Source organism: Notolepis coatsorum (genome assembly GCF_963971535.1).
Source record: "Notolepis coatsorum genome assembly, chromosome: 20".
NCBI classification, from domain to species: Eukaryota; Metazoa; Chordata; class Actinopteri; order Aulopiformes; family Paralepididae; genus Notolepis; species Notolepis coatsorum.
This window is the reverse complement of record NC_140184.1, coordinates 60,583,672-60,606,301: the sequence shown is the minus strand read 5'-3', so window position 1 is coordinate 60,606,301 and position 22,630 is coordinate 60,583,672. Positions and strand designations below refer to the sequence as shown.

Genomic DNA, 22,630 nt, shown 5'->3' with positions numbered 1-22,630 from the left:
TTTTTAACGTTTTAATTAATTTATCCACTCTGGTTGGATGGTGTGTATGTATATGTATGTATTGTGCTGTATAATGACAATACATTTGAATCGAATCTCATTTTGAAATCGCTACGCTGCCTATGGACACGACAGTGGCAGACAACTTCGGAGGTGATTGCATTGCACCATGGTGATCCACTCAACAGATAGCGATTTCAAAATGAGATTCAATTCAAATGTATTGTCATTATACAGCACAATACATACATATACATACACACCATCCAACCAGAGTGGATAAATTAATTAAAACGTTAAAAAAAAATACTTGAACCAAGAGTGATTTGAACTTGTGACCATAGGATCCACAGCCAGCAGACTAACGAGGTGAGCTAAGTCGGATGTTAAAAGTGAGTGACTAATCCATGACTTATACTTGTGCCAATTGCGTTTGTCCCTAATCTTACACTTACACTTAGGCCTTTTTATTCCTTTCGGAACATAGGCCATTGATGAAAAGTTTCCACCCCCGTCTGTCTTGCGCCATCCTCTCCAGCTGTTTCCACGTCAGTCCCCTTGTCTTGAGTTCCTGCTCAGTGTCTCTTCTCCAGGTGTTTTTGGGTCTTCTTCTGCCTCGCTTGCCTTGTGGGTTCCAGGTTAATGCCTGTTTGGTTATTGCGGTTTTGTGTCTTCGAAGTGTGTGCCCAATCCAGCTCCATTTTCTCCTGGTCAGCTGGACCTCCACTGGTTCTTGCTTGGTGCATTCCCACAGCTTGATGTTGGTGATTGTGTTTGGCCAGAAGATCCTGAGGATACGTCTCAGACAATGGTTGATGAAGGTCTGCAGTTTATTGTTGATGTTAGTGGTGGTTTTCCAGGTTTCAGAGCCATATAGCAGAATGGATTTGACATTGGAGTTGAAGATTTTGAGCTTGGTGTTGAGTTTGATGTTTCGGGTTTTCCATATCTTGTTTAACATGTTGAATGTTGCTCTTGCTTTTCCTATTCTTGCCCTTACGTCTTCCTCAGTCCCGCCATCAATAGCTATAACACTACCCAAGTATGTGAATTTGTCATCCTCTTCCAGTGTCTGGCCCCGATGGTTATGGGGTTTGTGCTTTTATTATTGACTCTGATTACTTGAGTTTTTTGTCCATTTATTTTGAGTCCAAGTCCAGCTGCAGTTGTTTCTAGCAGCTGGGTTTTGTCTTGCATCTGTTGATGGTTGTGTGAGAGTAGTGCGATGTCATCCGCAAAGTCCAGGGCCCTCATTTATAAATTTTTCTCAGAAAGTATTCTATTTTCATACGTAAGCACAGAATTTAGAATGTGTGCACGCACAAAAAAAACGGGACTTATCACACGTGCGTACACAGGTCCTACGCACACCTGTCTTGATAAATATGACTTTGATCCTACGTTTGAGCTTGTGCACTGTTTTAAGTATTTGCATACCAGAACCGCCCCGATTAACCATATACGGTAATGGAACACCCCCATGAAATGTGGAAAAGTGGACTAACCCGAGCAAACTCTGAGAGACTTCACTGAGAGCGAGATTGATCACCGAGGTCCAACCAACAAATTGAACGTATACAGCATTTCCTGTTGTGAACAATCTTATTTGGAAACATGACACACAGAATAATAGTATTTAGCGTTTTATTTTACACAATATTTAATCGTATGATTATAGATATTTTTAGAGAATAAATAAATCCAATGAAGTTGCCAAGTTCACAGACAACTCTGCGCTCTAATGCCTATTATGTGCGCTCGTCATGAGCCCGTTCTGGTCAGAGTCATATGGCTTCAGTGGATAACTATGATCTGCATTTAAGTGAATATGAATGAGACTCCGGCCACCGGCACATTATCAGCCAAAATGCGCATCGCAGATTATCTGTACATTGACCAAGTGGAATCCCGTTCACATTACTGATTACTGATGGAGCAAACTCTGAGAGATTGTTCACAGAGGCGCTGCCGAACCAAGATATAATATGATGTGTATAATATAATGTGTGTAGAGGCATATGATACAATCTATTTTGTTGTTGGTATTAGGCAGCCTATATGAAGTACATATAATAGCAGCCAGCCCATAGCCTACATTATGCAACAGTAACTTGCGCATATAATAACACACAGCCCTGCGAAGCCTGCATACAGTAAACTAACTTGATCATTAATCTAGCTGTTGTATCTTTACGCTTATGAAAACATTAAATAATATGTATAGGCTATAGGCCGTCGCTTTAGCCTATATTCTCAAATTGCATTTAATGGCTGAATGAATGAATGAATGAATGAAAACTTTATTTAACAGATTGCAGAATGGGTACAATACAGTACGGCTCAATACACACAATTGTTAAGGGGATGCAGACCAGAGAAAGACTTTTGTCTTGTTTACATCAGGGTCCCCCAACTCGAGTCCTCGATATCCTCGTGGACGGACCAGTATACCTTTATATCATATCATATTCATATCATAGTTTACTCTATCAGCCTACCAGCATGTAATACGTTCTTTGTTAGAACTCAACTCGTTATTATTTTGCGCATAGATTGCAGAAATACGGGGACGTTTTGATTTAGGCTTTGACACAGAATACAAGTCATGATATCACCCACACGATATATGCTCTGTGTCCAGAGCATGTATGCTTTTCATTCATTTAAGACACATTTATTGCAAGGGTTTTGTATACACATACACTCAACAAATAACCTCTGTCTGTTCTCGTTGCAATGCGTTTATATCGTGGGTGTTCATATGACTTGTATTCTGCTTACAGCTTCGGGGTTCCACTTATTACGTTTCACAATGGCAAAGCCTTTTAAATATAATCAAAACGTTCCCGTATTTCTGCAATATATGCGCAAAATAATAACGAGTTGAGTTACGCAGAGCGCAGTCAGTGCTTATTTCCGCGTTGTACAAATATTCTACCACCGGGCGCCAACTACGCATGGTCCGACCTGTGCTTAAATATACGCACAAAGTCAAGCACAAGTTCAAATTGATAATTCCCACACTTTGCTTAGAAATGATCGTACGCACGGATTACGCACATATCTGTGCGTACGTCACGTTGATAAATGAGGGCCCAGGTCTTCGAGGTGCTCCGTTAGACTCCACTGGATGCCAGTCTTTTTATTGGTTGTGGTTTGCCTCATGATCCAGTCGATGCATAGGAGGAAGAGGAAGGGGGAAAGTAGGCAGCCCTGTTTCACGCCGGTGAGCACTTTGAAGTGTTCTTGTGCACATCCGTTATGTAACACTTGGCATTTCATGTCCTGATACATGTTCTTGATTATGCTGATGTATTTTTTAGGGATTCCATAGTGTGCCATGAGTTTCCAAAGCAGCTCGCGGTCTACACTATCGAATGCCTTTTCAAAATCTATGAAATTGACATAGACAGGTGCGTGCCATTCTATGGATTGCTCGATGATGATCCTGAGGGTGGCAATTTGGTCAGTGCACGATCTACCGTTCCTGAAACCGGCTTGGTTTTCTCTCAGTTCATCATCGACCCCTTTTCGCAGTCTGTCCAAGATAATGCGGTTGAAAACTTTGCCTGGTGTTGAGAGCAACATAATCCCACGATAGTTGTTGCAGTTCTTAAGGTCTCCTTTCTTGGGTATAATAGCAATGAGCCCGTCCTTCCAGTCTGTTGGTACATTTCCTTCTTTCTCCCAGATCCTTTTGATCAGCTGGTGTAGCATGGTGGCTGAGGTTTCAACGTCTGCCTTTAAAGCTTCTGCTGGAATGTCATCTGGCCCTGCTGCCTTGCCACGTCGCAATGCATTGATAGCCTTTTTCACCTCATATCTTGTTGGGGGGGCACAGTTGATCTCCAGCATGTGTGCAGCTGGCGGAATCTCCACCTTTTGGACAGGGGGCTCTCTGTTGAGGAGCTCCCTAAAGTGCTCAGTCCACCTTTGGTGTTGTTCTTCCTTGGTGGTGAGCAGTCGTCCTTGTTTGTCACGGATTTGTGTGTTTGTCTGTCTAAACCTCCCGGTTAGTTTCTTGGTGGTCAGGTAGAGTTCCTTGAGGTTATTCTTTCCCGCTGCTTCCTCTGCTTCTTGCGCCAAGTCTTCTATGTATTTCTGTTTGTCGCGTTTGATGCTTTTCTTCACCTCCTTGTTTGCTACTTCGTAGTCTCTGTGAGCTGCCCCCTTTTTTGCTCGTCCCTAATCTTTAGTATTGGCATTAATAAATCAGATGTCATGCTAATATGTCATGTTCTACAGTAGGACTTACTACTGTGATACCCATTAAAACAGTAATTCGAATAATAGAAGCCTACTTTGCTGGAATGATTAATTTCAAAGTGCGTGTGTGCGCTCGCGCGTTGAGGCTCGCTCTCCACGCATTATTTCTACGCCCGCCTGGCATCATACCGGGGGGGGGGGGGGGGGGGGGGGGGGGGGGGGGGGGGCAGAACTAGCGTACGTCAGTGGCCAATCAGATCGCAGAAGGCGAACGCGGAACTGGCAATGTATTGGGGAAAGAATAGACGCATCTGGGCCGGTCTACACACCTGAGACTCATGTCATGTCATTGGATTCTATTAATATGTTGTACCACTGTATTTTTATTGGATTCTATTATATGTTGTACCACTGTATTGCACATCGTCGCGGGCAAGACCAGCCGCATTTCATTGTATACCTGTATGCCGTGACAATTAAAACTCTGAATCTTGAATCTTGAATCTTGATCTCAGCCTGCACCCCTGCCACTCCTGGTCCGAGTGTTGTTTCACCTGTCTTGGTATTAGGACTCTATCTGGATCTTCCATACTATATATATATATTTATAGTGTGTTTCGTGACCTCTGTACCTGCCTCGTTCTAACCCGTTCTTCTGTGTGTAGGATCGCACACCTCTGGCCTACACCCCCACCCTTGGACATCACCAGCCTGGACTATCCCCGGGATCTCATGGACACACCTCACTCACCTGTATTCCCTCACTACCTGCCTTGTCATCTGCCGGGTTTATCATTAAATACCCTAAACCGCCTCATTCTCCTGTGCCTTGTGTTCTGCTCTTGGGTTCTATAGACACCACCCTAACACAATGTCTGTTCAACAATTTAATACGACTTCCTTGAATCTGTGGAACATATTTAAATATTTTCCAGCACCTCTTTCTTCCACACACCCAAAAGTAACAAGCGTTTACAGATTGGGTAGTGCATTCAGTAAGCAGTGTTCCTGGCTCCAAAAAGCATTGTTTCACAACATAGTTATTAAACGCTTCTTACCTCCTCGGCACATCGATGTAGGAGGACTTGGGATGAGGCCTGGTGCTGTCTGCAGGAGCTGAGGAGGAGAAGAAGGAGGAGGAGGAGGGAGGGGACAGGGAGGTGGAGGGGGAGGGAGGGGACAGGGGGGTGGAGGGGGAGGTCCACACATCCTCTGTCTTGCGCAGGACATGCTGTCCCAGGCCAGGCAGCAGGATGGACACCTGGTTGTCCATGTGGTTGTGCTGCTCCACCACCCCACAACACTCCTGACCTCCACACTGCAAATACACCTGAGAGAGAGAGAGAGAGAGAGAGAGAGAGAGAGAGAGAGAGAGAGAGAGATGGGGGGAGAGAGAGATAGAGAGAGAGAAAGAGAGAGATAGGGGGAGAGAGAGAGAGAGAGAGAGAGAGAGAGAGAGAGAGAGAGAGAGAGAGAGAGAGAGAGAGAGAGAGAGAGAGAGAGATAGGCGGGAGGGAGAGAGAGTGATAGGGGGAGAGAGAGAGAGAGAGAGAAAGACAGAAAAAGAGGGGGAGAGAACAGGGAGAGAGATAGAAAGAGGGAGAGAGAGAGAAATAGGGAGAGAGAGAAATAGAGCAAGATAGAGGTATAGAGAGATGAAGAGGGAGAGAGAGAGAGAGGGAGAAAGAGGGAGAGAGGGGGGGAGAAAGAGAGCGACAGAGCGACAGAGAGAGAGAGACGGTCAGGGTGCGAACCATGGGGGAGCTGGGGCAACCATGGCTCCCCTATATGAGACATCAGCCCCCCTGAAAACATGATTTGTGAATTTTTGGGGGGTCTCTAAAATACTGGCAATAAATGCTATTTTTGCCATGCATTTCTCATTTTTATAATAATAATAAATAATAAAATTAGGCTATTTTGATGTATGATTAATGATTTGCGTACTAATTCACCATAATAGACAATAGCATAAATCTATGGGGTTGCGGCACTGCAGATATACCCTACTCGTAATAGATGGCAACATGCATGCTATTCTTGCGTTTACCATTCAGAGCGTGGCGGCCCTGCAGCCTGCAGGCACAAATCAAACTTCACCCGCCGTTTAAAAAAAATACAGGTTTTCAGGATAATGTCGAAAGTTAAACGAAATATGAAAGAAGTAAGCCTTCTAACTATTTTGGTTTTACAAAGAAGACGAAGCAGCCTGCTGCGGGGACTACTTCTGTGACATGCAGATTTTGAGAATTGGGCAGATCTTCACCATCAGTTGGGTGGCGATAATGTTGCATTTGCCTACTATAATAATGTTAGACTCGATGTGTTTGGTGAGGTCGTGGACTTGTTGTTCGGTATTGGTTCATCCGTGTGTTTATGTGTAAATAGGACTGTTGTGTGTGAATTTTAGTGTTGGATCAGAGGGGTTAATCTGAGCAGGTGTATTTTTTTCAATATGTGCGTCTTCATCATGCATGCAGACACCTGTGTGGTGTGGACTATGTGTGGTTCTGTAACGTTACTCATACCTATAGCCTATGTCAGCAAGCGTCACAGTACGTCCTCCCTGTGAGGCATGCGCAGCGCTGATGACCCCCCCCCCCCGAAAGAAATAATAATAATAAAATAATGAGCTCCCCCGAAGACCATGGTATGGTTCGCACACTGGAGACGGTGAGTCAACTTGAAGCTCCAGAAACAGAGGTTGGTGTGTGTGTGTGTGTGTGTGTGTGTGTGTGTGTGTGTGTGTGTGTGTGTGTGTGTGTGTGTGTGTGTGTGTGTGTGTGTGTGTGTGTGTGTGTATTTGTGAGGCTGGGGTGAAGACTGCGTGTGTGTATATATGTGTCTTTCTGTGCCTACGTGTGTATGCGCACGTGTGTATGTGCACGAGGCAGAGCCTGAAGACTGTGTAATCATAGGTGGCTGAGGAGAGAAAGGACAAAGAAGATACACTGCTCAGCCACGTGTGTGTTTGTGTGTAGATGAGTGCAGAGAGGTAGGAAGGATGGACAGGTAGAACAGAGAGGGCAGTAAAACAAAACATGGAAAGCATCCAACAGCTTCCTTCTGAGCCCTACGTGGACATTTAGAGGCACTGTGAACACAGCAGCTGTTTGACAGAACCAGAAGTGTGTCTTTATTGCTAATGCTGGAGGACAGAGACAATCGGAAGATCAAGACGGTCAAACACACAACAGTTTAAGACCACGCACAGGGCAAAGCCCATGTGACTCACACACACACACACACACACACACACACACACACACACACACACACACACACACACACCCTTTCAAGGACATTATGCTATTTTCATTCAGTGTGGTGTGTATGCCAACTAATGAACTGTGTCTTTATTACCCCCCCCCCCCCCCCACACACACACTTCCTCATCTCTGACCATTTTGCAACAATGGATGCTGTAAAAACTGATGCCTCTTCAGTATTTGCATTCAGTTTCAATGTAGACATTTGTGGTAGCGATTAATAACACTTGCCAATTTACCCAGAAGTAGGGTTGCACAATTAATCCACCAGTTGGACAAGCTTATCTGCTATAAAGTATTTATTTTTGGACAGCCCATGTATTTGCAGTTATAAAGTCCACCCAAATCACTTCAGTGTGTGAATGTGACACAGATACAACATCAACCAAAAGCACTCGACCTCCACTGCCTCCCACTATGAATGTAAAGACCTTTTAAAACAGGATTACATTTGAAAACACTGTTCATCTAAAGTTCAAATCAAGGATTCTTCAGGGGAGGTATTTTAATATCAATATTCATTTGTCAAACTTACCTTCTGTCCGGGGTGCAGTTTGATCCTGCCGGAGACCTGTGTTCCTGGCCCAGGACCCATGGTGGTGGGACTGTCCTGTTCTCCGTGTGAGCTTGTGTCCAGCGGGCCCTCCGCGGCGGGGTAGTAGGAGCAGACCAGCGCCCCGAGGGGGGAACGCTTCCCAAGACGTGTCTTCGGTAACATGGCTGTCTGTCCCCCGTTATCTGTCTGTCTGTCTCTCTGTCTGTCTGTTTTGAGACGTTTTTTCTCTCCACCTAACTCTGTTTATCTGCCTCTCTGTCCCTCTGTCTATTTCTCCCGCAATGTCTGTCAGTTTGTCCCGTCTGTCTTTACTCTTTACCTCCTCCTTGCCTGTTGGAAATATCTTCCCATGTGCCTGTTAGTTTAACTTCAGGAAGTCCTGGTCAGTTCGTTGATCCACAGGTACTGGACGGAGTGATTAGTGAAGCACAACTGGAAGACAGAGGGGAGGAGAGGAAAGGAGATGGGAGAGTGTGGACTTTTAGTTGAAAGCTGGTTCCATCGTCACAGACAAGTTCAATCAAGTATGTAAACACAATTCGAGTGTTTCAGCCCTGCCCTTCAACCAATGACTGGTCGTCAAAAACCTCACCTCATCTCCTTTTTTGTGATTATCACACACACACAAACAAATCCTAACATTGGTCCTCATTCTCGAACATGGTCGTAAGTACCTTTGTAAATATTGTGTGCAGTTATCTTTTTTTAAACATTGCTTAGCTGTTGTGTTGAGGGGGCGTGGCCCTCTGTTAATTGAAAGGAGATATTAATCAAGTTAATATTATTATTATTCAATGTAAACAAATTCATGGGACCAGTGGGATTGGTTGCTATGGGAGATTAACATTGGCTAACCTCAGGGCCCTATTCCCCGTACCTGGTTCAACTAAGTCGATCAAAAGTCCCATTATCCAGATTCAATTAACCCGTTTGAATCCAGGCGTTCCCTGTTCCTCGAACGCTGATTCAGTCTCGTTAATTCGAACCAGACTTGATACTCAGGATAATTGCGTCTGAAAAGACAGCAGGTGTCGATCGCAGAAATCCTGATTTTCTAATGGCATTGATTGATTGATTGAAAAGTTTATTTATTAACAGGGCGGCTACGTGGCGCAGTGGGCAAGGCGCTCGCAACGAATGCTGGAGACTAGGCTCGAACAGGATGCCTCCTGTTAGAGCCCTGCTCTCCACATTGCTTTCAGTTTAGCTGGTCGTCCACAGTAATACACATTGGCCGTATTACGGGGAGGGAAACTGAAGGGTGGGGATCGGGCGTTGTGGACAGCGACTCCTACAGGTCGGTTGGTGCGCCTGCGCAGTAGAATCAAGAAGCGACGGGGGCGGGGCCCCTCCAAAGCCCAGACCCCCGACGCTGGAAGATCAAGCCGCGCAGGTGCAAAGATGCGACGGCTGTTACCTCGAGTATCGGAGGGGACTCGTGCTATGTATGACTTAGTCCACATTGCAGCCGGCTTGTGGGAGGCAAGAAACAACGTTCGAAAGACAGGGGAGGGTTGAATTGGACGATATGAAAATTGGGATGGGAGAAAAATAGAAAATGGGAGAAAAAGTGGATACAAAAAAAAGTTTATTTATTAACAGATTGCAGAATGGGTACAATACAGTACGGCTCAATAGCCTCGCTGACAAGTTAAATGCATAATCTATAGGCAAATTTTAAATCCCTCATTACCCCAATCAATCAGATATTTCTTTAAATGTGCCTGCTGGCAGTAGGCTTAATGGAATGAATAATCGAATGAGATCTTGCTAGCAAAAATAATTAGTTAAACTCTTTCAGAATAAGTAAACAAAAACAAGCCCAAAGAGTATTTAATTGATACAAATGAATAGATACTTATGAGGATATCTGTACTGTATGTGCTTAGTTTAACTATTAATCAGGTTTTAATCTGTTTCAGACATCATCCATACATGCATTGAATTGATTAACCTTTGGTTTATACCAGTGACACCAGTCACGTTAATCATCAGATAACAGTGCTTGAACAGATTAATGCATTTTCTCAAATTCATTCATCAAAACGTCAAAGGCTTGCAATTGCTCATTCATTTTCTCAAGTCACGTCAACGTCATCAAATCCATCAAACAGCACATCTCATCAGACATTTTAATCCCAGTTACAATATCACAATAAGGCCTAACAAAATAAATGGTTTGGTTCCTGTTGGTTGTCAATCTGTAGACCGTTTTCGCCTAAAGGTACATGCCTAAGTAAATGGAAGATTGCTCCACTTCTGCCAGGTCAATTAGCATGTTCTTGGTATCTAGGAACATCTAGGGACCTGGGGGTATGTATTTCCAGTGTCAGAAATATTGTGTCTGTTACTAGGCTGAGTAAATTGTAATGAAGAAAAGGAGAATATAAATTATGATTTATGATTTTTGCATCTTTGATAAAAAATTGATACGGGTAGGAGAAAATGCTCACTGAGCTCATTCACCACCTTATTGAGATCATGTGTACAAAGAAAATCTAAGCAAATGAATAAAAGGAAGATGATTAAACAGAAGGATTTGTAGATACAGTAATTAATGATAATCGATTTTAATTATAAATTCATATTTGACCTTGAACTTGACCTTGACCTTATTATGGCCAAATCATACATCTATGGATATGGAAAATGCTCCTCTTTCCAATGGCAGGGTTGAATCTGGATTTAGTCATTTCCTTGCGGTTTTTACCATAATTAGCATTTTCAGATAAATTCGTATTTCCGATAAATCGTATAAAACTCTATTTGTTGCCTGTCGATTGCCCTTTCAGGTGACAAAATCCGTTCAGCGGTTCTCGAGTTACATGCCGATATGTGAGGTGTGCCCCAACGTACGCAAAAGTACACATTACCACCCCCGACTCCCGGGGCTCTAGTTCCGTCAATCATTTGGCGATCTCGAAAATCTTTGCACAGGGTTGTAGCCAATGAGTGTGGCTTTCCAATGATACCCCATGATATGATAATTTGGGATCTAATACGGTCTCTATTGATCGATTTATGATTAAGCAGGGGGTCCTATAGGGGGACCTTAAGGCTTAACAGGTGGCCATGGGTAGGTAGGGAATTTGTTTTATTTTATCTTTTATTTTATTTTTTCCCACAGCGACTATGGATAGGGCATTTCTTTATTTAATAAACATTTTCACAACAACATGGATGCATGTACTCTGCCAGCATGTTATTAATATCCATAATACTAAAGGTTAAAATACAAAGACACTGTACTACAAAAGTACAATGTACAAAGGTAGTAGTATTAAAAATGCCACCCCTAAATACTACTCACTAAATATCCTGATGTCAGAGAGCTGTGCAAATATTGTGAAATACTTGCTTTTTATATATTCTCATTATTGACATGGACTGCACTTTTTGACTAAGATTTAACAAAACTTTATTGCTAAAAAAAATTGTTCCAGTAAAGTGTGAGTCACAGACCATGGTAACTGATCACAGCAGTGTTTTCCCATGATAGAGAAAACATTGTCCCGCTGTGGTGACATGGTAGAGACTGGTCTAGTCTACATGCCACAGGGCCACTGTGTTGGTGTGGTAGAGACTGGTCTAGTCTACATGCCACAGGGCCACTGTGTTGGTGTGGTAGAGACTGGTCTAGTCTACATGCCACAGGGCCACTATGTTGGTGTGGTAGAGACTGGTCTAGTCTACATGCCACAGGGCCACTGTGTTGGTGTGGTAGAGACTGGTCTAGTCTACATGCCACAAGGCCACTGTGTTGACATGGTAGAGACTGGTCTAGTCTACATGCCACAAGGCCACTGTGTTGACATGGTAGAGACTGGTCTAGTCTACATGCCACAAGGCCACTGTGTTGACATGGTAGAGACTGGTCTAGTCTACATGCCACAAGGCCACTGTGTTGACATGGTAGAGACTGGTCTAGTCTACATGCCACAAGGCCACTGTGTTGACATGGTAGAGACTGGTCTAGTCTACATGCCACAGGGCCACTGTGTTGGTGTGGTAGAGACTGGTCTAGTCTACATGCCACAAGGCAACTGTGTTGACATGGTAGAGACTGGTCTAGTCTACATGCCACAAGGCCACTGTGTTGGTGTGGTAGAGACTGGTCTAGTCTACATGCCACAAGGCCACTGTGTTGACATGGTAGAGACTGGTCTAGTCTACATGCCACAGGGCCACTGTGTTGGTGTGGTAGAGACTGGTCTAGTGACTCTAGTCTACATCCATAAATATACTTTATATATATATGTATATTTACCACATATATATAAATATCAATATCTGTCTGAATATACCTGCATATAATCCTTCTGTATACCTAGGCTACTTATACACCTGCATATAACCCATATAACTCTGTATGATAGCATGTACAATAATGCTGTATATACCGTATATATATATATATTTATTTATTCTTACCGTATACTATATACAGTGGCGTAACTCTGTTGATAGTGGTGCAGGGGACATATTTGGGGGCGTGGTCAGTGACGTATATATTTTTAATATTACCAGGTGTGCAATACCGCATTTTCCAAGGCGGTGGCGCCATTTCTCCATGTAAACGGCTCACAGAAACAAGCATTTCATCAAGCATTCTGTATTTTGTTGTGACAAATAATAAACAAATTTGAAAGGTTTAAGGTGAAAGAACATTTATTATATGGTGCTTCAATTAGCAATTATGAACACAGTAATACCTAGAGTGGTCATGCCCGCATTGATTGTGCAAAATACAATAATAAAATAGGCATAGAATTTTTTTTTAAATAGGTAAGACACAAGATATGCATGATAAAAAAAAATACATGCTAAGTTCCTGAGAAACACTACTATACAATATACAATTTTAGCTCTTAATGTATCTATCACCTTTATCTATTACCAATCACTTTTAATCAAATTTAATTACAGGTACAAAACGTTAATATAAATCACTCTTATGCACTGGTACATAAGTTATATAACAAACACGTTTAATAAAACTCTAACCCTTATGGTCATGCCTGCATCGATTGTGCAATAATACAATACTAAAATACCTGAGAGGGCACTGGTTCCTATGTAGACTACTATACAATTTTAACTCTGTCATTAGTATACTTAATGTATCTAAACTATATTATACAAGAGCCACATCTGTTCTTTCCTTAAAGTGACTTTTTATATACCTCATTCCTTAAAGTGACTTTTCCATTATTTAAATTGACATTTTCACATTTAAACTCATCCAATGCTTCCAAAGACATGTTGTCTCCGATCATGGGCAGAGATGAATTCCTCACAGAGTTCTCTCATGTCAAAGGCATCAACCCTTTCTTGATGTATATGACAAACTGCCACACTGTTCAACCTTTTCTGCTTCATGGAGTTGCGAAGCCAGGTCTTCAACCTCCGGAGTCCGCTGAAACTCCTCTCAGCTTCAGCAGAGGATGTGGGAACAACCAGCAACAGCCTCACAAGGACCTCCACCTGGTCAAAAATACCTCTGACTTCAGGCAACATGCCTCTCAGTATGTCTGCAGCTTCTGTGCTTGATGCATAGGTAGGCCTGCCGCGATAAGCAATAAATCGATTAATCGGCGCGATAATTAAAATGAATGCAATAATTTTGACGGGCACGATTAATTGCTATTTACGCGTTTGTTTTAATGAGGCGGAACCAGTACCCCTCGTCAGTCACTCTCCGTGTGGGGGGCCGCTGGCCTTACTACAGAGCACAGCACAGGAGCTCCGTGGGGCAACGCCACATAGCTTAACTACATTTCTCAATAGTGTTTCTCCTTTTAACCAAGTAGCGTTATTTGTAGTGTAACGTTAGCTATTTTTAGACCCAAGTAGTTACTCGCTACTGCCCGGAGAAACTGGACTGCTAAATAAAGATTAAAGATCTAGCGTTCGTTGATGCTCACTCAATGCTAACAACATTAGCTAAATAGCTAACAAACTAAATACAACGTATAGCATAGCTACAACACAGAATAACGTTAACACTTTGACTGCCATGAAACGTGTTTAGACGTCATTGCTGGCCATGCTCAAGTTGCCGGAGGACGCTGTACAGCGTCCTTATATCAATATTTCAAAAATCTGCGATCGGATTCATATGTCCCCTCCGCTGGCCTGAGATCCACCAGCAGGACCCACTGAGCTCTCTGGCGGTTCAGGAGCGCCATCTGGTGGCCGATCGGCGCAATCGCTTAACAGGATGTGCCATAGAGGTTGTGCTAGACGTCCGTAGTACTTCCGGGCACTCGCTATAGGTCCCGGGACTCTGGCTCGTCACGCTACAAAGTGATCGATTGCCAATAACTCGATAAACAACATGATTTGGACGTATATACCATTATACAAGCTGGAGATGGACCGGGTAAATTTACATCCCATAATGATAAGACTTCTACTCTACGATGATCGCCCAACGGCGCGCGGAGACTGGGGTGAGTTTCAGCGTGTAACGTTACCGTCTTCGATACTAACTGCTATTATCAACATTTGACCCACATTAGATGATTGGTATAACGCTGCCCACGGAATTATAAACGCCCCCTAGCCCATCCGGTCAACATCAGATGACGTGTAGTAACTTCTAGAAGTACGTCTAGTTGGAATTTTTTATATTGCGCCGATTGCCATAAAACTGTATTGCATCATCAATATAATGCATTTGGGGCTATAGATCACGTTCTGGAGAAAGCTGCAGAAAGAGATGAAAACATACTTATACATTAGACCATACTTTACTATGAATATGTGAATGAAAAAGTTTAACGTTGCTACACAATGAACAATACATATAGGACTTTGAATGGGCCCTAATAATGGCAATGTAGCAATAGAATTTAAAAAGTTATAGCCATGCAAAGAAGGGGTACTTCTCCATAGACAAATAGAGCCGGCAACCTATGGTATATAATGAATTTAACCCAAGGCAACCAAAGTGTTAATACAATTACATGCATCATTGTTTACAATGAACGGGTAGTCAAAGGACTGGACACGGGGACAAGTTAAACATAAATTAATTTATTATAACACAGTTGCGCTCTCGTGCCTACGCACCACGGCTATTCTATTATATACGGCTTTGACGCTTCCTCCTCATCGTTGATTGCCTGTAGTAGCTGCATCTAACGTTAGTAGCTAACGTTAAAACTAACCTAAAGTTAGTTGTTCACCAACAATCTATCTCAACATTTGTTTTATCATTAGCTCAAAAACACAGAACCGGACGAGACAAGTTGGCTGCTAGGATAATAACAACAATACTTCCGCTTCGGTCGGTGGGCTTCAAAATAAAAGTCTAAAACACCGGAAAAGACGGAGCGGTGGGCTTCAAAATAAAAGTCTAAAACACCGGAAAATACGTTTATTTTGTACAGCGTTTTCCTCCACAAGTACTCGAGTACATCATGTGATCAATCGATCTGGATTATTTTTGCCCATCCCTAGTTTATCTTGTGCTGAAGTCTCCATTCCAATAGAGATAGTATATATTTTGGTGTTTATTTGATTATTGTTTCACTGCCTTTTTATTTATTACGTTTCCAGTTTTTTCCTCACAGTTTATTAACATTTTGTACATGGTACCGCGGCGCAAGGTACATTAATAATACATGTACATGTTAAAAGGATGACACAAAAAGCCAGACAGAGGGCTTGTTTCCAGTTTCGGTTTGTTTTATAATAAACAATCAAACTGAGAATTTTTTTATTTAGGATATTTAAAATGTCTTCCAATGTTAAATAAAAGTTTATTGCACTTTGAAACGGTGTCCTTACATTATTATGCTATTATCATTATATTAGTGAATTTTTAAAAGAAAATTGAGAACTTTTGGGAAATAAATTTCTCAAAAAAAAATTCTCTAACCGGTCGCAATAATATCGCTTATCGCGATATTTTCGGGGGCAATTAATCGCCCAGCAAAATGTGTTATCGTGGCAGGCCTATGCATAGGTGTTATTTGCTTTGAACATGGCTAGCTGAACATCCAGCATCCTCCTGTTCATCTCTGGATACTTGTCCACAATGTCATCACTTTCTCCCCTAATAAGCACACCCTCCAACTTCTGAAGCACTTCAAAGCTTATTTGATTAAACCGCTCTCGGAATTGCAGATCTGCTGTGTCCAGTATTTTGAAGAACTCCCCTCTGAAGAAGTCCACAGAAGTTGCTGGGACATGTGCTGCAGCTTCACCAGTTAGACGTTTTGGAGGGTTGTGGATACGAGGCATTGCCATCGGATCGATGTTTAGTGAGGTGACCAGCTTTGCTGTGTTGTCAAATATCTGTGAATGAATGAAAACTTTATTTAACAGATTGCAGAATGGGTACAATACAGTACAGCTCAATACACACAATTGTTAAGGGGATGCAGACCAGAGAAAGACTTTCGTCTTGTTTACATCAGGTTCCCCCATTTTCAACTCATCATTATTAGTCAGGAATCTCAGGATGATTGCAATGAGTTTGTATCTTGTTTGCAAATCTTGTTTGCAAATTCAGGTTAAAGACAGCATGCGGATTTAAGCAGCATAATGAACAAACAACACACCAAGGCTAGCAAAGCTATAGTCATTACTGAATGATTTTATTAGTATTCTTACAATGTGTTAATCAGTGAATAACATTGAATTAAAACATGATTATGTCTTGCTGATGGACTCTGTAAACACGCAATTGTCATGTCTTATGAACCACGATTATTTTCAAGAGAAACAAACAGGCAAATAGCCTAGCTTAGTCAATCTGGACAAATACATTAGGCCTATATTAAAAAAAGAAAATCTGCTAAAATGCTGTTACTTGCCGTTGCCTTCCTGTTTCGTGGTGGGGTCGTCACTGCTGCTGGTTTAGCTCTGGGTGCCGGCGACAGCGTAGCAAAACTTAGTTTGCTTTGAAGAAGTAGCTTTCTCCTCTTGGGCGACGGTGCCATCCTTGCGTTGTTGCATGCAGCCAGGTAGGACATAGCACTGTCTTATCTTATCTCTCTTTATACCGTGTATGTGATGTGATGACGTATTTGAACACACACCTCGGCTGACGACCCGAGCTATTATTATGCAAAGACGAGTACTGTAGCGAGTGGGTACTTGGCCCGTGCAGGGCAAGAATGCGACCCCCATCTACTCATCTTTGCATAATAATAGCTCAGGACAGGTAGTCAGACTGTCAGAGACTCAGCTCAGAGACAATCAGCAATTTTCCGTGTGTGGTCCTAGTGCTGGTCGCCGTGGTCGCGTGTCCGTTTATTATCCATGTATTATCTTTGGACGGTAAAACGTGGGGGGGACAATAACTGCATTCTGAAACCAAGCAGGGGACATTTCCCGGTGTCCCCCCCCCATAGTTACGCCCCTGACTATATATATATATCTATCCACCTGCAGATAATCATTTTACATATCTGTAGCTACTATATCTATACCTGTACATATCCCTTAGGCCTAACAAAATTAATAGTTGGTTTCCGGTTGCCGACCGACCCTGCCGATTTAGGTGCGACCCAATATATTTTATGATTTTTTTTTTTAAACAAAAAAAAAAGATTTTTTTTTTTTTTTTTTTTTTTTTTTTATAAAGTTTCATAGAAATCTTAGTCAAACATTTAGTATTATGGATATTAAACATGCTGGCAGAGTACATGCATCCATGTTGTTGTGAACATTTTAATTAAATAAAGAAATTCCCTATCCATAGTCGCCGTGGGAAAGAATAAAATAAAAAAATAAAATAAAATAAATTCCCTACCTACCCATGGCCAAACTGACAACCAACAGGAAACCAACAATATATTTTACTTTGCCTTACCTACTCTTACTAGTTGTGCTGCTGGCCTGTATGACTTTGACCATACTGTCTTCATACCTCCTGTATCACTACATGTTGGTATTACAACTCTGTAAGACAAAGCAGGGCTCGCGACACTCACTTGTTGTTCCAAGGTGTTTTAATTGACAAAAAAGCAGTAGATGCAACGTTTCGACCGACCTTTCCGGTCTTCTTCAAGCATGTAGGTATTACAACTCTGTACATACATCTGATTAGCACTACACCCAGTAGTAGGCCTGCCGCGATAAGCAATAAATCGATTAATTGCTGCGATAATTAAAATGAATGCAATGATTTTGACGGGCGTGATTAATTGCTATTTGCGCGTTTGTTTTAATGAGGCGGAACCAGTGCCCCTTGTCAGTCACTGTCCGTGTTGGGAGGCGGGCCGCTGGCTTTACTACAGCACAGCACAGGAGCTCCGTGGGGCAACACCACATAGCTTAACTACATTTCTCAATAGTGTTGCTCCTTTTAACCAAGTAGCGTTATTTGTAGTGTAACGTTAGAATAACACAGAATAACGTTAATACAATTACATGCATCATTGTTTACAATGAACGGGTGGGGCTAGTCAAAGGACTGGAGACGGGGACAAGTTAAACATGAATTAATTTATTATAACAGGTCGTTTTCGAGTCGTGCTGCAGTGCCTACGCACCACAGCTATTCTATTATAATACTGCTTTGACGCTTCCTCCTCATCGTTGATTGCCTGTAGTAGCTGCATCTAACGTTAGTAGCTAACGTTAAAACTAAAAAACACAACCGGACGAGTCAAGTTGTCGGCTAGGATAATCACAACAATACTTCCGGTCCGGTCGGTGGGCTTCAAAATAAAAGTCTTAAACACCGGAAAAGACCGAGCGGTGGGCTTCAAAATAAAAGTTTTGGGAAATAAATTTCTCAAAAAAATGCTCTAACCGGTCGCAATAATATCGCTTATCGCGATATTTTCGGGGGCAATTAATCGCCCAGCAAAATGTGTTATCGTGGCAGGCCTACCCAGTAGTAATAATTTATATATTTTATACCCAGTTTAATCACCTTTACATTGTATATTGCACGTTACTGTTACATTTGCACTCTGGTTGGATGCCAAACTTATTTTCGTTGTACTGTACTTGTGCTGTATAATGACAATACATTTGAATCTAATCTAATCTAATCACAGGGCCACTGGCTCGCTAGCCACAGCCTGCCACCCAGGCCGTAAAAAAGCTGCATGCAGCTGCTTGCACCCCTTGGGGAAATCTCACAAGCCTTCTCCCCTCATAACGTTAATTCAATTTGAATCACTCAATACTTAGCACTTCTGGGCAGGAGGCCACCGCTGAGATTCACATAACAAAAGACTTAAGACATCTAAATTGATAATGTCAAATAATCATAGTGGTAATTATATGTTATGATTATAATTATTGTTATTGTTGTTATTATTATGAACAATGGTTGTTGTTCAGAGCAACCCACTACAATAAGAGTCAATCAATGATGAGAGTGCCGTTACAGGTTTGTCCATTCTGTAGTCTCAGCTTGACAAAACAATGTAATAATATCCTCTAAAGCGGCTCATCTACAGAAGGTGTGAACAGGCATTATGCCCAGGCTGACATGACCTCCTCACTCTGCTGCCATGCCTCTTTCACACCTTCTGGCTGCTATATGAGATTTATAGCAGAGGATTTACTGCTGTAGATATGATAACACTTGTGGTATTAACATTACATACAGTAACAGTAGTACTTCAATGTGAATGTGGATGAAGGGATGCATACCTTTAGATATCATTCATCATCATCATCATCATCATCATTATCATCATCATCATCACCACCACTACCACCACCACCACCGTCATCATCATCATCATCACCACCATCATCACAACCACCACCACCATCATCACAACCATCATCATCTTCATCGTCACCACCACCATCATTATTGTTGTCAATCAACAACAATAACAACAACCAAAGTATCATCATCAATGATTATCATAAAATGATACTTCACTCAGTAAGACAATCTGACTGACTAGCTGCTAGCACAATACCTGAAGAATATGCAAAACATTTCTGCAAAAATAAACACCCATGTTGTGCAAATTCTTAGAATATGTGTGAAACCACAGAAAAACAATTAAAACGCCCAAAATCTGTTTTAAACCAGAAAACAAAAGAGAATGTCTTATTCCACACGACATCAATCAAGATGACATCATAGCTTCATTAGGGGGCTCGTGGTTTAAAAAACAACCCAGAAGGCGTGTTTACCCCCTACAGGTGAGCTGAGGTATAGCACATGCCAACACTCAGGACTGGCCATTGTGTTTTTCTTTCATCATAACAAAGTCTGCAGCTACAGGCTCCATGTAAAAGCCAGATACGGTAGTCACACAAGTAGCACGGAAATAACAATACACACAATTACATTGCTCCGATCGTAATGATCAAATATTCGTATAGCAAGAAATGTCAACATCTGCTTTATTATACATAAATAAACGATTCAGTCTAAAAAGTTTGCAAACACTCCATTACATTAGACTGCACGTTTGCATGCATTGCACACAACGCCATGCTTGGTAAACGACGTACAGTAGATTTGATCAAAAAAAATGTGAGCTATTAATAATTAAAAAAAACATGTTTATGCAAATTACTATCTCTATTCACTTATACACTGCAAAAAAAAATTTACACAAATGTATAGCCCAGTAGACTATAAAAAGCCATGGCATTTCTTAGAACATTTTATTGTTTGGTAGTTGGTTGAATACAAAGGAGAACTTATAACATACAGTGGTGATGATGATGACGACGACAACAACAACAACAACAACAACAACATGTAGACCTATTACAGTAATGAATAGCAGGCTAATGTAATCTAATATCATAATACAATGTAAAGATCAAAACGGAATAACCAACCAATGTTACATCGAACCATACATTAAACACGTCCAAAAGCTATAACAATAGACGTGATAAACATCACTTTTCTTTCAGAAAAACAACCCAAAGTTTCAATGGGCTCAGTGCACTCACCTCTGCCAACATCCAACACACCCCCTTCCTCCAAGCTTGCTCTGACCGGCTCTAACTTGAAATGCTGCTCTTTTTCTGTGCCTGGAAGTGGTGTTGGGATGGCAACAAAATAACCTGGAATGGATCATATAGAAAACTGGATGTGGATGTTTTTCCTCTACTCTGCGAGCATTAACAACCCGCGCAGCTCAATACAACGAGGGGGGCATGTTAGATTGATAGAAGAGCGTTTTGTTTTAGTGGAACTTGATCAACACGCGACTGTGAAGTTAACCTGCAGGCTGCCTGCAGCGCATTCCACCTATTTGGATGGGAGTTATAGATGAGTAGCTCCACTCCGGAGTTTGCAGCATGCCCTTCAGCGGTTTGCAGCCTTCGTAGTAAACAAGGTAACCATGTGGGAAAGATGTCCGCACTCATTGGACGAACGTTGTTTTCCAAGACACACGCCCCACAAATCTTACTTGTTGTTTACAGAGTTCGGTGCAAATAATGGCCCACAATGACCGTAACATATGTTGGCTGTAGTGTAGAATTGCTACACAGCAGCTTGACTGTTGTGCTATCTATCTATAAGTTAGTTATATATTCTATAACACGACGGGAGATAAATGTATAAAAACGAAATAAGGCAACAGTTTAAGAGGGCAGTCTTATTACTGCAGGCAAAGTGTGATATGATTAATTAATTTTGTGACTACATGTTATTGCATAGGTCATTACTCATGCCTTTATGCATGACCAGACATTTGACCCATTGGAGCCTAATTGGTCTGTCGGGCACTTTATTTTACTTGGTCAATTTAAAATATCTAGGCTATTAGCCTCTCAAATATCATAACAAAGAGAGGGCTTTCCATCTGCAGACCTTTATAGGCTATGCAGTGCTTGTGTGGGCGGGGAGTGGATGTCCGATGATATTACATAACCCGCAGTAGCCCTCCCTCCCTTCACACCCCTCTCGCTCTCGCTTGGTCGACGTGTGTGTGTGTGTGCCGCGCGTGGTGTGGTGCACACACACTCGTGCTCTACGTGCGACAAACAAGTTGCCCCCCCCCTCGGCTCCTCCAAACACATTTCTAAACACACCACGGCATGTGCGCATACAGCACGTCTAAAAAAAACTATATCGCCGACATACGGACAGGATGCAATAAACCCATAGCCTACTAACACTGTGGATTCCTCGGTTGTGAGTGTTGTGGTTAAAACAGAAGAGGCATATGCTACACTTCCTATGGAAGTGATTCCTTAAAGCCACAGACAGGAAGACATAACGTGATCCGCAACTGTATAGCTGACAGAAGGACTTATGGAATCTCATTACTAAATAATAAGCGTGAGCGTCTCCAATCCATAGGTTTGGCTATGAGAGGATTAATGATGACCCAATGACCCGCTGCCACACCATATGGATTGCTAGATTAGCGGAGTGACATTATAACATTAATTCCCATAATTTTAATGCCCGAGGCTACAGTGACGATCAGTCAATATATAGCGTGTCCTGCAGTGACATCCTCCTGTTTTAGTTGGTTCTCATTCACATTCAAACATTCAGTGAATTAGAACATGGTGAGAGTGGTTACATAATGTGTATGTACTGTAATGTGCCTGTATTTCGGAGCACTAGTCTTGGTGACAAGTGATGACGACAGTCTCGTCGTCGTTATTGTATGCAGCGTCAGTCATCTTT

At 42.1% G+C, this 22,630-nt stretch overlaps 1 protein-coding gene across 3 annotated transcripts in view; it reads right to left on the bottom strand.

Moving 5' to 3' along the window:
* Window positions 1–20,976, bottom strand: part of znf395a (zinc finger protein 395a) — a 38,964-nt gene extending 17,988 nt beyond the window's left edge. For 2 of the 3 annotated variants that reach the window (XM_084337242.1, XM_084337244.1), the window contains exons 1-3: window positions 20,935–20,976; window positions 8,011–8,463; window positions 5,265–5,536 (exon numbers count right to left, since the gene is read on the bottom strand). In XM_084337242.1, the coding sequence (XP_084193368.1) occupies window positions 5,265–5,536; window positions 8,011–8,193 (455 nt within the window). In that variant the 5' untranslated portion in view covers window positions 8,194–8,463; window positions 20,935–20,976. Of the gene's footprint in view, window positions 1–5,264; window positions 5,537–8,010; window positions 8,464–17,857; window positions 17,899–20,934 lie in introns of those variants that run through there. The other variant, XM_084337243.1, reaches the window with a different exon arrangement.
* Window positions 20,977–22,630: the final 1,654 nt, after the last annotated feature.